Raw genomic sequence first — 14,195 nt, 5'->3', positions numbered from 1 at the left:
TGGGCAGGGACTCTAGTGGATTATGAGAGCCTCCCAGGTGGTATGTAAAGAAGCTGGAAAGAAGCAATCAAATTCATTTTTTTCCACTGCCTTTCGTGAAACAATTCACATGGAACTTCCAGACACTTCCTAGTGGCAGAAATATTTGCAATTACTCTATGTGTATCAGCCTGCTTAACAGCTCTTGTGTCTACTGTATGTAGCAGTGTTGTTCCATTACACATTTTAAGTGTTAAAGATCTGAAAAAGACTACTTTTTTCAAATGTATCTGAGGGATCAGGGTTGAGATGTTTATTTTTGTTAGAAAGGTATTCAGAATGTATGTTAAAACTCATGTTCTAAGCAGACAAAGAAACATGGGTGCTACAAGCTTAGGTTTGGTAACACAAGTACAGAAATTGTGGGAAATTATTAAAATGACCCTAGCATTAAAGAAGTATAAAATTCTGGATTCATCAAATTCTATTAAAAAAATTAAAATTGTTTTCATTTGACATTTCATTAAAGTGTTCTGATAGGTCTAAAGTGCTAATCTGCACTTCTATCTTTTTTTTTACTTACAAAATACCAGGATCTATTTAAATTCCATTTACTATACTATGTGTTTCTATTCATTGCAAATCTGTAATTATAATTTAGGAGGTGAAGTTAAAAAAATGAAATGTAATCACATACACATTCTGAAGTATGAGCAATTGAACATTTTCTGAGAAAATAAATATTACATAATAATAAGTTGTATGGGAATAGGCAGTCTCTATTTTTAGCTTCGCAATAATTCAGGGTGATGTGCTGATGGTAGACCAGTAGGTGGCACTCTTTCCTCTGAACTTCCCTCTGGAATTTCTGATTAAATGTCTCAATGTTATGACTGGGTCCAGAACATTATTAGACAAAATTAGTGCTAAATCAGTACCACACATTAATAAGTTCAACAATAAAAAAATGCAAACTTAAGGGCTATTTACTGTATATATGAAACTGTAAATGATTTAGATTGCAATGGCTTATAAAGATATTTGACACTCAAACCGTAAAAGCCACTATTTTATTATAATGAGAATACTACAGTGTTTAGGCAACGTGGCTTTCATCAAAGAGTGAGTGGTGGGTGTTTTAATCATTCTTGTTTTCCTTTTCCTGCTGTGACTTACAGCGTTTGATGATTTGAGCTGCACATGCTGGGGGCCTAAATTTTACAAATGAAGAATTACCAGAGAGTGCTTGTATGAAACAGGTTTTCTTTCCTCCACTAAACACAAGCTTCCTACAGTTCTCTTATCAATATATCATCATTCAAATGTTTACTCTGTCTGACCGCTAAGTACTTTTGTGGAGTTCAATTTTATCCAGACCTCATAAAATCTATCCTGACCTCCAGTTGCTCAGTATTGGTTACAATAAAAGGGAGTCATCTTCAAAGACTGCTTAAGCAGTGCATGGAAATAATTGAAACTGCAGTATCCTATAGTGACATTATAATGGGATGAAAAAAAATATACTCTGTAATAATGGGTGTGGAAAGTAGATTGCATATTTGGCATGAATGAATAGAGCTTTGTAATTACATCAAATCCCTTTCACGGTACTGAATCTGCAGAAAGCAAAATATAATGGAAGATGCTAAACACTGATGGTTGAGCCAACTGATATTATAGAATTATATCATGGGAAATGTTGAAAATGTTTTTAGTGCCAAATTTGCCAAATATACAGTGCCTGAAATTGTACAACAGACAGGTTGCACTAGTATAGTAAAAAATGGTAGTGAGATTTGAAATTTATCAATAGGACTACCAGATGTTATTTTTTAAGGAAGCACAAACTGAATTACACTTTTAGTTTGTATTATATGTAGAGAAAAAAAAATGGAACAATATTTTTTGCATTTATGTAGAGCTTTATTTGTAGGAGAGTATATGTTTCAGCCTCCATGGAGGTGCATCACCTACTGTACCTGGGTGACATGCACCTAGCCATTACATTCATATTATCCTCAAAGAGATATCTATCTTTGGTTCGCAAAAAGACAAAAGTCATACATCTGTTTACTACTGCTGGTTTCTTGCATGACTATTATATTCTGTCCCCAAGGTAATTAATATTACTTAATTTAGATTATCAAGGAGTAGAAAATACCTTTTCTGCCCCTTTGTAAATAAAAAGGTCTTCATTATTCTTAATGAGGCTCTAGATCTTTAACTTCATTATCCTTTATTATGGTTGTGACAGGAACAAATGGCTGCCATAAGAGGTCATTGTGTAGACCTCACTGAGTATCAGATTGCTAGGGTTGCCAGGGGCAACTCAAAGTCTAAGGCCTGTGTACAGGCCTAGATTTAACAGCTGTGCAATGGAGTCTGCATGCTGGGATTAGAAGACATGGAGAACATACTGTGGTGAAATTTCAAATGGTGAGGGCTGTGTTCCTCCATTCATGGTCAAACCCTGTACTTCTTTTTATTTTAGACTACGTCTCACTGCCATCTGTGCACACTGGCATATCAATCATCCTAGGGGAAAAGGTTTGCATTGTTTGAACACTAATTAAAAGTCAGGCCACATAATTCATCATCCACAAAAAGAGATAAAAGCAGATCAAGTAGGGTCCTGCTGCTACACTCATTTTTTTTCATAGACCAAATGGGACAATTCCCTGCACTGGCTGGTCTTCCTTATGATGTGATTTATTTTGAGAGAATTCCAACAAGTTAAAATACTAAAATACTAGATACTAAAGATATGGAAAGAAAATATGATAACTTGATACAGTGCGAAAAACAATTTGTTCTGGACTAAAAATCTAGACTTCTGAACAAGTGCTTGTTGTAACAAGAGCCACCAAGCTCTGTGAAGTTAGCACTCCTACAAGTATACAGTGTACAGCATATTGTGCCATTGAAGTATATTGAAAAGATAAATTGAAAGATCCAGCTCCTTCTTTTTGGGGGGTGTGACGTCACTCAGCCACCCTAAAATGGCGATAAGAATGATGTGACTCCCAGAAAAAAAGAAGGTGCTATATTTCTGGAATGAAACCACTTTCATGGTGCTACTTTCATGATGCTACTTTCAAGAGCACAGACTGAGCAGAAATAAAGGAGATCAGTTTGGTTCTCCTGGACCATTCTGGAATATAAGCAAATGAGGGATTTCACATCCCCAAAGAAAAAAAGCTCTATACCTTGGGAAAGAAAGCAGCACAAATGCTACTTTTAACCTATAAACCAGCACAAATGTAGTAACAACAAATGTGGTGGGTTTTGTTGTTTGCATGGGAGCTGAGCCACAACCCTGTTACCAACGAAATCAGCTAAAGAATACAGTACATCACACTCCTGTCTGAACACGTTTCTATAGGTTTGTGACAGACCCCTTTCATTCGTAAAACTATGAACATTGGAAAAAGTTTCATTCAGTTGACTCAGAAGACTGTACCCATACAAAAAGGATGAATCTTTTGATTCTTAGTCCCACTGTCAACACATGAATGAGTTGAGAAGTCTGTTTACAAACACCAAGTTTTCCTTTTATGATTCCATATTGCAGGCTGTATGATGCAAACTCCAGTATGGATTCATGAACAGCTAAAACTGAGCTGGTCATGTGATAAACATTTTGTAGAACCTGGATGAGAATCTCTGAAACTCACAGGAAAAAGAGTATGTCTCCAACAATTCATGCTTAGACAGTTCACCTGGCAAAATTATTAAAGTTTTTTACTCCTACTTGACAGAACAGTTTCCATCTATTCTACACACCATTGGTAGCCAAGTAGTGTTAAGTCAGTCATCGTACCACTAAATTATCCTTATCACTAATTATCACTATTAACATCCTTCTCTGTTTCCTGTGGTGTCTTCTTTGTGCAATATTAATGATTAGCATAGAGAAGAAAACCAGCAGTGTCTTAGTGTAAATGCAGAATTATATATTATATATCTGAACACCACAGCAGAGATTGTAAAAGGGAAAAAAATCCATATCCCAGTTCCAATTGTCTTACTGTACTGTACATATTCCAACATTTGACAATATAGTATTCCATGGTCTAGAATCTTAGATGTTAGATGAGTCCAATAGCAATGCATGGGGAATTTGTTTTGATTCCTTCCAGGCCCTTATCAGAATATATATTTCTAAAATCCACCATTTTAGAAAAGTTACTGCTTGTCTGGAACATTCCAAAGTTTAAGGGAATGACATTGCATTCATGTGCTCAATTCTTGGCTAATTGTTATGTCTCTGGGTAGTCTAGATTGCTTTAACCTAACCCAAGGTTGCTTGGTAACGCTAAACTGTCCATTCCATCAAGAGTGGAAGTAGAGCCACCCAGCTCATGAGTCTGCTGTGTTTTTCAAAGATGATCCTAATAATATACATTTGTGTTATGGTTCAGATGAAGATGAGCAGTTTTACTCTTGTTCTTCATGCAGGCAGGAAGAGTGTATCAGATGAGTTATTTGAAGTTATTATGGATTGGAGACTAGCTCCTAGCCAATCATTTTCTAATTTGACATTATAATAATTGATACATAAGAATGTAATTATTATTAAAATAATGTTAGATAATGGAGATTGTTAATTGAAGCCAGGGGACATGCTTCATCTCCAAAACGAATAAACATGAAAGCTTAAAATTTACCCTCTTTTGATAAAAAAGACCTACTTCTATTTTATGGTCATGTTTTGCCTGGGTAGAAAGGCACAGGCAATTTCTATTACACCTGAAAAGGACCAACCATGAAATGATATGCAAAATGTGGATTCATCTCTACTTCTGAGTTATTTAATTCTGATTAACAGGGTTCAGCAATTGCTTTGATGTCAAGCACATGCAGTAAATGTTTTAGAAAATGTTTTGAAACTTATAAAGTTAAGACAAAGAAGCTTTTGTCAAATATAGCTCTGTTTTGAGATTTTATTTCTGACTTAATTAATTAAAACAATGTTGGGAGTTCTCCTATGCCCTCTTATATTTTTTGCTGCAAATGAGAAAAGTGGTATAGTCATGTGTAATTACATTTTCCTTTCAAAGCATTATAAAACACAAAGTATCTCTGTCCACAATGAACATTTAGCATCTTCTTTTTTAAAATTTAAGTAGGCTGGAATTGTACATTGACTGGCAGTGACCTACTGTAAGGCAAATCAACAAAGCAAAAAGAAAAAGCATTCCTCACCAAAATTGTAGAATGGTTTCGTCTCTGAATAAGGATTTAGAATTACAGATGATTCATTTGACATAAGTACCAGCATAATTAAGTTATATCTTATACTGTATATAACAGTTGAAAATGGTTAGGGATGTCTTTTTATTGTTTATTGTATATATTTTATTACAGTTTCTGAATAAGAATCTTAAAACAGGCTAATTTTTAAGATTTTGAAGGTCAAGGTTAAAATCTTAAGATAGGTTTTTATTGACAGGTATAAACAGACAGGAGTTTTTTTGTAAAGCAACAGATGGATGACCACTTTTCATTTAATCAGGCTCCCAGTTAAACAGGTCACTCGGTATCATTAGACAAAAGAAATACCAAATGGAAGATCATATTAAGCAAAGGAAACAAGACAATCCTTGAACACTCCCTGCTGATGATTCAAGAAGACAATCAGTACTCTTCTCAGCTGTCCTACACAGATAGTATCAGACATCTGAATGTGTTATGTTGTAGCCACAGAACAGTTCCCAAGTTAGCCTTATTCCCTGGTGTAACCTCAGTGTGAATTAAAATCCCTGCTATCATATGCTCTACAAAATATGAATTGCAGCACCTGTTGTCAATGTATACCTGAAAGTGTCTGACTATGTTTTACACTGCATCTGAGAAAAACTGATTTTAATCTGTGAATGTGATTATTTTCCATTCCAGGCCAGAAGCTCCTGAGGTATGTCAAACTACATTTCCGAGTAATATGACAAATCTAGGTCACCAAATAGATAGAAATGATACAATCCTTTGAATGTTTAAAGGCCTGAAAGAGGGAAATCAATAAAAGCCGCACTCTCAGGTTGAATTACAGTATATCACAAGGAACCCACAGATGAGTGTAACAGTGCTTTGGGTATGCTACATCTGGTATTTCCACATGGACTGTCCCAGAACAGCTGGTGTTCACTACAACATAATATGAAGACTGCAGCAGAACCACAATGATTTGTAGAAAATGAAGACACTGTTAAATCATAAATAAACAATCTTAAATCTAGTCTTCGTTGATCTTTAAATTCAGCACAAGAGAGTGAAGGGAGACTCTGAGAGTGCAGATGATAGCAAGAAGGTTCAATCAAGAAGTCTTACCAGGTTCTTGTATGATGAGCTGAGCAGCCACTTGCGCGTTCCCTGCTTCGTTCTCAGCCACACATTGGTAAAACCCCTCGTCTGATTTTACCAGACCCAGGATCTGAAGGTTACTACCACCCTGCATTAAAAAGGTCTTACTTAATTTTGCATTTTGTACAAATGTGTATTTTGAAGCCTAGCCTTTAAACCATTCATATTATTATACACTATATTATGAATGATCTAAACCTATTTCTTGTATATGTTAAGAAAAAAAAGCCAAAAGAACTGTTGGTAGACTTGACTTTTGCAGTTGTTCAGTTTCGTTATGTGAAGAATTCCACAATCAGTTCTGTTGAGTCTTAATTAAGTTATAGACGCAGGATCTACTGAAATCCATTCATGAAAAGCCAATGTTCGAAATCTCGGTAACATTCTACTGATAGGGTGTAGGATTGAACTTCTTTTTTTCCAGAATGTTTAATAAATTCTTCTTCATTTCAAATTAACATCTTGTTCAGTTTGGAAACACTGTTTAGAGAAGCTGGAAATGAAACATTTTTTTTATCATTATGCTTGGCTGTAATCCTTATATTCATTAATATGTTCACATCCCTGAACGGATTACTGTCTTCTCTTTTATAACATAATGTGGACATTAACGAGGCAGTAGTGTGAAGGCAGCTCAATTTGTCCACCTATAACTTGGAAACATTATTTGGGTACGTACTGTACTGTACTAGTCCTACTGTTTACATTTTTGCAACTGTTTAATAATTGCAATAATGGTTGTCTGAGAAAAAACACATCATTAATGCTTAATTAGGTGAAGTTTATATAACATGTGTAACACACACCCTCTTTGGTTTGTTTATCATTCCCAGGAATAAGCTATATAGCTGCTATCAATGTCTGTCATATAATATAAAAGAGGGGACATTTATCTTTCGAGGCATAACAAACATATTAATTAATCTAGGGATTGCATTGAATAAACATAAGCAATATTGTTTTCATTTCCGTCTTCTCTGGACAAGGTGTTTTCAAACCTTTGCACGGTTCTGTAGTTTATCTAAAATAATCCTGGGACTTAAATGTAAACTCAGTAGAAACAGATTCACTAATGAGATGATTAAAGAAATAAACTTAGCTTGTTTAAAATTTTCACTACACCAGGTTATACTGTCAAGTCATTACTTAATGTTCTTTCAAGAATTACAATCATTTAGGTTAAAGGGCTTGTGCAAACACCAATGGGTGTAAGATTCCAGTTCATTATCGTTTTATGTTTCTTCATCTGCATTCCAATTACTAATTTAAGTTGTACAATAAATTCCAAAATACTAAGGTGACATGCGTACTGTATATACTGTATATAAACGTGTTTTATAGCCCTTAAAGGGGAACTGCAGTCTCAATATCTCAGAACGGTGATTAAATCTCAGTAACAAACTAATTTAATTGAAAGTACTGCAAAATTTAACAAATTCTGAATTAACCACAGAACATATGCACAAGCTTGCTTGTTTACAATGTAATGGGGCCGCTTCATGTCCCTGTATTGTAAAATTTAGTAAAATGTATTTATCCTTTTAAGTGATGGAATAACCAAATAGTAAAATATCCATTTAGGAAAACATGTGAAGTTTAGCTTTTAGACAAACATTAAGTTAGAAAAAGCGCTAGACGAGGAGTTCAAGAAAAATTTTGAACCAGCTGGTAACTTATAATACAGTAGGTCATGTTGGAATGGAGCTGCATTTATCTGCAAACTCTTGCAGTCAAATGAATTTTCATAGGTGAAGGTTATCCTAGTTAAAAAGAACAATTTGCAACATTGTTCATGTCTTATGAACAGTTGTCTTGTTCCTAACAAAGATGTTCACTGTGAAGTATCAGTGCAGTATTTTGTAATAATACAAAATCATTTAAATGTGACGGTACAGTATATCCCTTTTAAAATATTTTATTTGTTACTGTATTTATACAGTAGTGATGTGATCTTTAAAATGACTGGTTAATAAAACATAGTATTTCAAAAACATTACCTGTATCCAACAATACGTCAGACCAATAAAAAACACATTACATGATATTATGAGCTTGGACAGATTTTAAAGAGATGTCAGAAAACATCAAGATTAAGCCTATCATAGCTAGAGACTGTCATTCCCATTAGCTGTTACACATTTTCATTACAAAATCCACTCTTATTCTCATCATAATTATTGTTTCAAGATCCAAAAAAGGAATGGTAGTAATATATTTCTTGAAAAAGACTTCATACAGTATTTACATTTTTATATCTTCTGACCTGGAGATGTTTAATTATAAAACATTCTAGTAGAATGACAAGTCATTACTCTGTAAATCTTACTTCAATTAAATTAAATATAGAATGAATACAATATAGCTAACGCAGATTCTAATATTGTATTGTTTAATGACATAAACTAAACCAATTTACTTTTTAGATTATTTTTGTGGGCCTCAAAACCTAAATTATATTTAGCCCTTGCTTTTAAAGCACAAATGTAAATATTTAAGTTTGCACCAGGCAGATGTCTACTGTTTTCCTATCAGTTCCAAAAGTGAAGATACTTTGACAAAGTGACACAAATGTGATGTTGGTAAGACATTTACCTGTATGCAAAAATGAAATCCTTAAGAATTCAGGTCTTGGTTTTTGTTTCTGCTTTCAAACACTTCACCTAAGAATTGTGATGCTTATGTTTTTTTAAAGACAAAGAGACTTGCAAGAAAATGAAAACTTCCAGTAAAGTTGTTAAATGTCCCTGAATTCATATGTCAGCAGGGTAAGTGCTCTGAATGTCATATCATAGACAATCGTGATACTGTATATTCAATATTCTAACTATAACCTAGACTTTTACAAATATTTTGTATGAATATCAGTTTACAAATTCCAATAACATATTACATATTGGCATGATGTAGATATAACATTTTATTTCTTCAGCTGATTATTTTAACTCTTGTTTACTTACTATGATCTGAAAGTAATCACTGGGAATGACCACCTCCCCATTCTTCACCCAGCGGACTGTAGGAGGGGGTTTTCCAGTCACAGCGCATTCCATCTCAATGTCCATGCTCTCAAAGGCATACAGATTAGAGGGGTTATTCAAAAATCTTGGAGGCACTGCAAGTCAAAGAAAGAATACAGTATTTAAAAATGAAAGAATCAACCATTTTTAATAAAAATCATACCTTTAAGGGAAAGTTCGGGTGCTGTATATAACAACATAAGAAAGGTTCCAAACAAAAAGAGGCCATTGGACACATTTAGATTGTTTGGTTGCTAGTAACTCCAAGGATCCAAGGAGCACGTCCATCTGTTTCTTGAAAGAAGCCAAGGTTTCAGCTTCAATAATGGCTGGGTAGTTAATTCTAAAATGTCAGTGTTTTCATAGGCTTTCTCCAAAACACCTGGTGATGTATCAGCTTGTCAGTTAATAACAAATGCCTTCATTTTAAATTCAAAACCTTTTTTCATGCTGAATTATCATCAGAGTTACAAGCAAGGTTCAGTGCTCAATATTATGTGTGCCTGCTACAGAAATTGTATGCTATCCAATACACAAGTAAGACCTTATTTAGAAAATTGCTCATACTTTTGTCACCACATTAAAAAAAATATATATATTTATAATCTGAAATCAGTCCAAGGAAGATCGGTCAGATGTATTCTTGATCTTAAAGGAATGTCTTATGTACTGTCTGGATAAAATAACTAAACCTTTTTTAATGAAGACGACAGAGAGTGGGTCTGATTCAAGTTTTCAAAATCTTCAAAGCCACTATGTCAGCTCTATAGACTTCTTCATAATGAGCACTAAAACATAAACTAGGGGACAGAAATGGAAATAGTTTGATTAAAACTAGGAAAAGGACACATCTGATAACAGAGTAGATTGTGGGAGCTTGGAAAAGGCTAACCAGCCCGAGATGTAAAAGTTGATACCCTCATTCAGATTCAGATCTAATTGATACGATACAATATAAATTACAGTTTCGTACTGCAAGTCATCGATTAGAAAAACACCCAAAGAACTGGATGGCATTTTCTCGTTTGCAAACTTTCTTATGTACTTAAATTCTGACCCTACCCAAAATGTACATTACTATACTACAAAACACATTATATTTACTATACATTTTAAAATGACACAATACAAAATATATCATGCTTTAAGACATATTAAGGAAAGCAGACCAGGCACAAGATTTTTAAGATACATGGAGAGGCTGAACAGTTAAAATTGCTTGTGATCATTTTTTTTTTGACAGAACAACAGAATATCAGCATGTATTTTAATATAAGAATAAGGTTGAGAATTGAACTCTATAAGTGAATAAGAGCTTTCTCAGGGCGTGCAACATGAGGCTGACTAGGCAGCAGACAGTTTGAAAGCATAATGTAAAATCATACAGTATAACTACAATCCTTAAACATCTACAATACTGTAAATGTAGAAATGCTAAGGAATATTCTTTATCTTACTTTTAAAGCTTCAAAAATGAACTCAATGAATAAATGAGAAAATATTTAATGCTTTCTTTAAGCACAAAATAAAACCATAATATAACATTTAAAATAAGATCTTCCAGAACAGAAAAAGGGTTACAAATGAATGAACGATACCCATCCCGTCTTGCTCATTGCTACTTACCACCGCAACCAACTGAACCTCAACTACAATACCTGTTAATTCACTGGTTACCATAATTACTGACATGGTAGAAGATCAAACCCATCTGCACTCAATTACAGTTCACTTTCCTCATTCACCACCAAAAAAGTAAGATTAGTTTTCACGTCAGTTTCCAGTCAGAGCTCTGTCTCAAGTTTTGGCATTGTCTGTGCTTTGCCCTAGTTTACTTTGCTTTGCCTCTGGATTTCCAGTGTTTTCCACTGTCTACTGCTGGCTATAAACTTTCCTTTGTATTCCCTCGGACTCACCTTTGGATTTCCCTTTGGTGCTTTTCTCTGTGTATCTTCCTTGCTCATGAAAACACATGACTTTTGAGGATCTCGCCTGTATTGTTGAATCAATATTTCCCCGGCCTGTCATCTGCCCTCTCTGCTTCTCACAGCTGCAGACTGCTGCTCCGACTTCAGATAAAACTACTGTATGACTATCTCCTTCAATATAATTTTTATAAAGAAAATCGTTTCATGAAGTGCTTTCCCCCAAAAAGTACATAGATTATTATCCTGATTGCAGAGATTTCCCCAAAAACACAGCTACATCTGAGCACTTCCACATTGTGAGAGAAACGGACCCTAATACTCCATGAGTGCAAAAATAAATTTGGGGACGTACAGTAAGTAGGACATATTAGAAAATATCTGCATCTGGTCAAACAAATGCTGTGATTAAGTTTAAAATTGCCCAACAGGTGTTCAGTGGTCCTAAAGCCTAGCTTCACATTATTTTACAAAGTATCCCAAGAAATATCTTTATTTTTAGGAAGTAGAGTTTGTACCCGTTTGAGATGTACAGTATAGTAAAGTATATCCTGTATTTTATGCGAGGTTTGAGATGTCCCACAGAACCCCATTAGTCCATATTGCTAAACAAAGACGTAAAGACATTCCCTGTAAATTACAGTGATAGGAGATCTTAAAATGCACAAACATAATTATGACAAATTAAATTATGATTGTAAAGCCTCATAACAGACCACTAAGGGAAAACAAAAGGACAAGAGCCAGATACAAGAGCTTCATTCACTTTGTTGTTTTAGAGATTTTGTACCAATTACAAAACTACAATCTGCTAAGAAATAATAGTAATAAATCGTGGCTTACATTGCCAGATTTACTAAAGTCAGGGGATAATAATTAACATGTAAAAAGGAGTCCTTTTCTTTCATAGCAGTAAGGAAATAATGGTGCTGTTGGTGTATCAGGTGAAGTTCTTGCCTATAACTGTGTGCATCACCTGAAGCAGTGAGGATCTGAGAATCTGACAGTCTGTTTCTTATATTTCACTGAAATCGGTATATGCCAAAGCCAAAAACATTGTTACATATTTCACAATCCCTTTCCTTAATAGTATGCTTAAAACTGTCCTAGCATCACTCAAACCAAATCAGAGCCAAATTAGGACTAAGAACATAAATAATGATGACATTATAGTGTATTATACTGTATACAGTAAGTTTCGTCTTTTTAACATTTGATGGACAATTATTTATCTTTTGTTTATGTTTATACTGTACTGCTTCAGAAGCCTTTTTCCATTTTCATAAAGTTTGCATCCCACAGTGTGAAGTAATTTGACATCTTAAATAACTCTGTCAAAACATAACTCTTCATATCTACAAATGAACAAAATAACATTTCTTCATATCTAGTACTATTAAAAGACTGGTGCTATAAGGAGATGTCAGATTTTTTAAATGGTTGATTATTATACACCTGGGAGTAACATCAACTCCTAGATGCAAGGACATAAAAACTGTCAATTTTACTTAATGCTAAGCAGTGAAAAGAAATATTATATTCGATTATTATATTTGTCTTAGAAAGATGAGCATTTCATAAAAATCAGATTCAATTATAATCACAAAACAGGTAGAAGTGTCTACACACGGTATTAAAAAAACAACTAACAGCTTCTGACATGTTACTGTTGTACAGTAAATACTGTAAGTAGACACATATAACTTTGTACACTTAATAGAGAGTGCAGTTAGATATCATTTTGAGATAAGAATAGGTCTAATAAAATGTTTATTATTATTATAAAACAAATAAAATTCTAGTTCATACTGTACCACCTTTAAATTCCTTGGTGTCCCCTTGATGTGTTGTGAATTTACTATATTAATTCAATGTACTGTATAATGGTAAAATTGCCAAAAGAAAGACTATTTTGCTTATTTTTTCAGTATCAACCTAACTTGCTTGCATCTGTCCCTCTATCGTCGTGCCAGATATGCTGAGTCTACAGCTTCTGAATAACAATATTGGGCGTGAAGCCCATCATGATGTGGATGAAACCACTGAACCTTATTTATCTATTTAGAGATAATTGAATCTACTGTATCCAACCACTCCTCCTTTAACATTCCAGAATGAAATCAACAGTTTTCATTAATCTCATCTTGCCACCATCCTGGGACATGAATTATCAGGCTGATTACCCCTTTTCAGTCTGCAAAATGGAATGGAAGTAACAGAGCTAAAGTGACAACCTCATGATAAGCACAGCCCTCACTGGCAAGGCCTCAGATGCCTGTTCATTCACAAGAGACAAGCAGATTGCAACTCCAATTGCCCTGCTGGCACTTTGGGCCAATGTCTGTTATGCTGCTGGGTCCAAGGTGTTATGAGCAAATGTTGCCATATGAACTCAACTTCTTCGAACCTCAGCTTCTTTGCTTCATTGCTTTATCTTGCACTGTACCCAGGAGGTAAATTACCAATTACACTATTATCAAACCCCACTGTCCTTGCTAGCGTTATTGAAAAATGTTTAATGGATTACTACTAAAAATGATCTATTAGTAATGTTATTACTGAGGAGGATTAGATTGACTGATACATTATATTTTTACCAATGTAATCAATTTACAACGTAAAAGCTGAAGCCTATGAAATTTGCCATCCTGTTTACACTATTTCTCATTTACAGGTGAGACATCCTGTACAGTACAGTATTCATGTCAGAAAATCCATGAGGAGCTTGAACTTGTGAAAATAAACCTCACTGTAGATCATATGACATAATGGTATAAGAGTTTAAGTAAATCAAAAGGCATAATCTTGTGTTATGGAAGATATATCAGAAATATCAGAAATTTTAAAAAAATATTTTTTACCTCAAAAGGGTGAGAATACTGTCTAAAATAGTAGATTGGCAGGTGCTGTTCTG

At 34.3% G+C, this 14,195-nt stretch overlaps 1 protein-coding gene across 3 annotated transcripts in view; it reads right to left on the bottom strand.

Moving 5' to 3' along the window:
- dcc (DCC netrin 1 receptor) overlaps nucleotides 1-14,195 on the bottom strand; it is a 381,511-nt gene that overhangs the window by 146,293 nt on the left and 221,023 nt on the right. For all 3 annotated transcript variants that reach the window (XM_069187368.1, XM_015363992.2, XM_015363996.2), the window contains exons 6-7: nucleotides 9,297-9,451; nucleotides 6,307-6,427 (exon numbers count right to left, since the gene is read on the bottom strand). In XM_069187368.1, coding sequence (XP_069043469.1) covers nucleotides 6,307-6,427; nucleotides 9,297-9,451 — 276 coding nt within the window. The remainder of the gene's footprint in view (nucleotides 1-6,306; nucleotides 6,428-9,296; nucleotides 9,452-14,195) is intronic.

Source organism: Lepisosteus oculatus, chromosome 3 (genome assembly GCF_040954835.1).
Source record: "Lepisosteus oculatus isolate fLepOcu1 chromosome 3, fLepOcu1.hap2, whole genome shotgun sequence".
Taxonomy (NCBI): Eukaryota; Metazoa; Chordata; class Actinopteri; order Semionotiformes; family Lepisosteidae; genus Lepisosteus; species Lepisosteus oculatus.
Note: the sequence above shows the minus strand (reverse complement) of the source record. Positions and strands in the feature narration are given on the sequence as shown.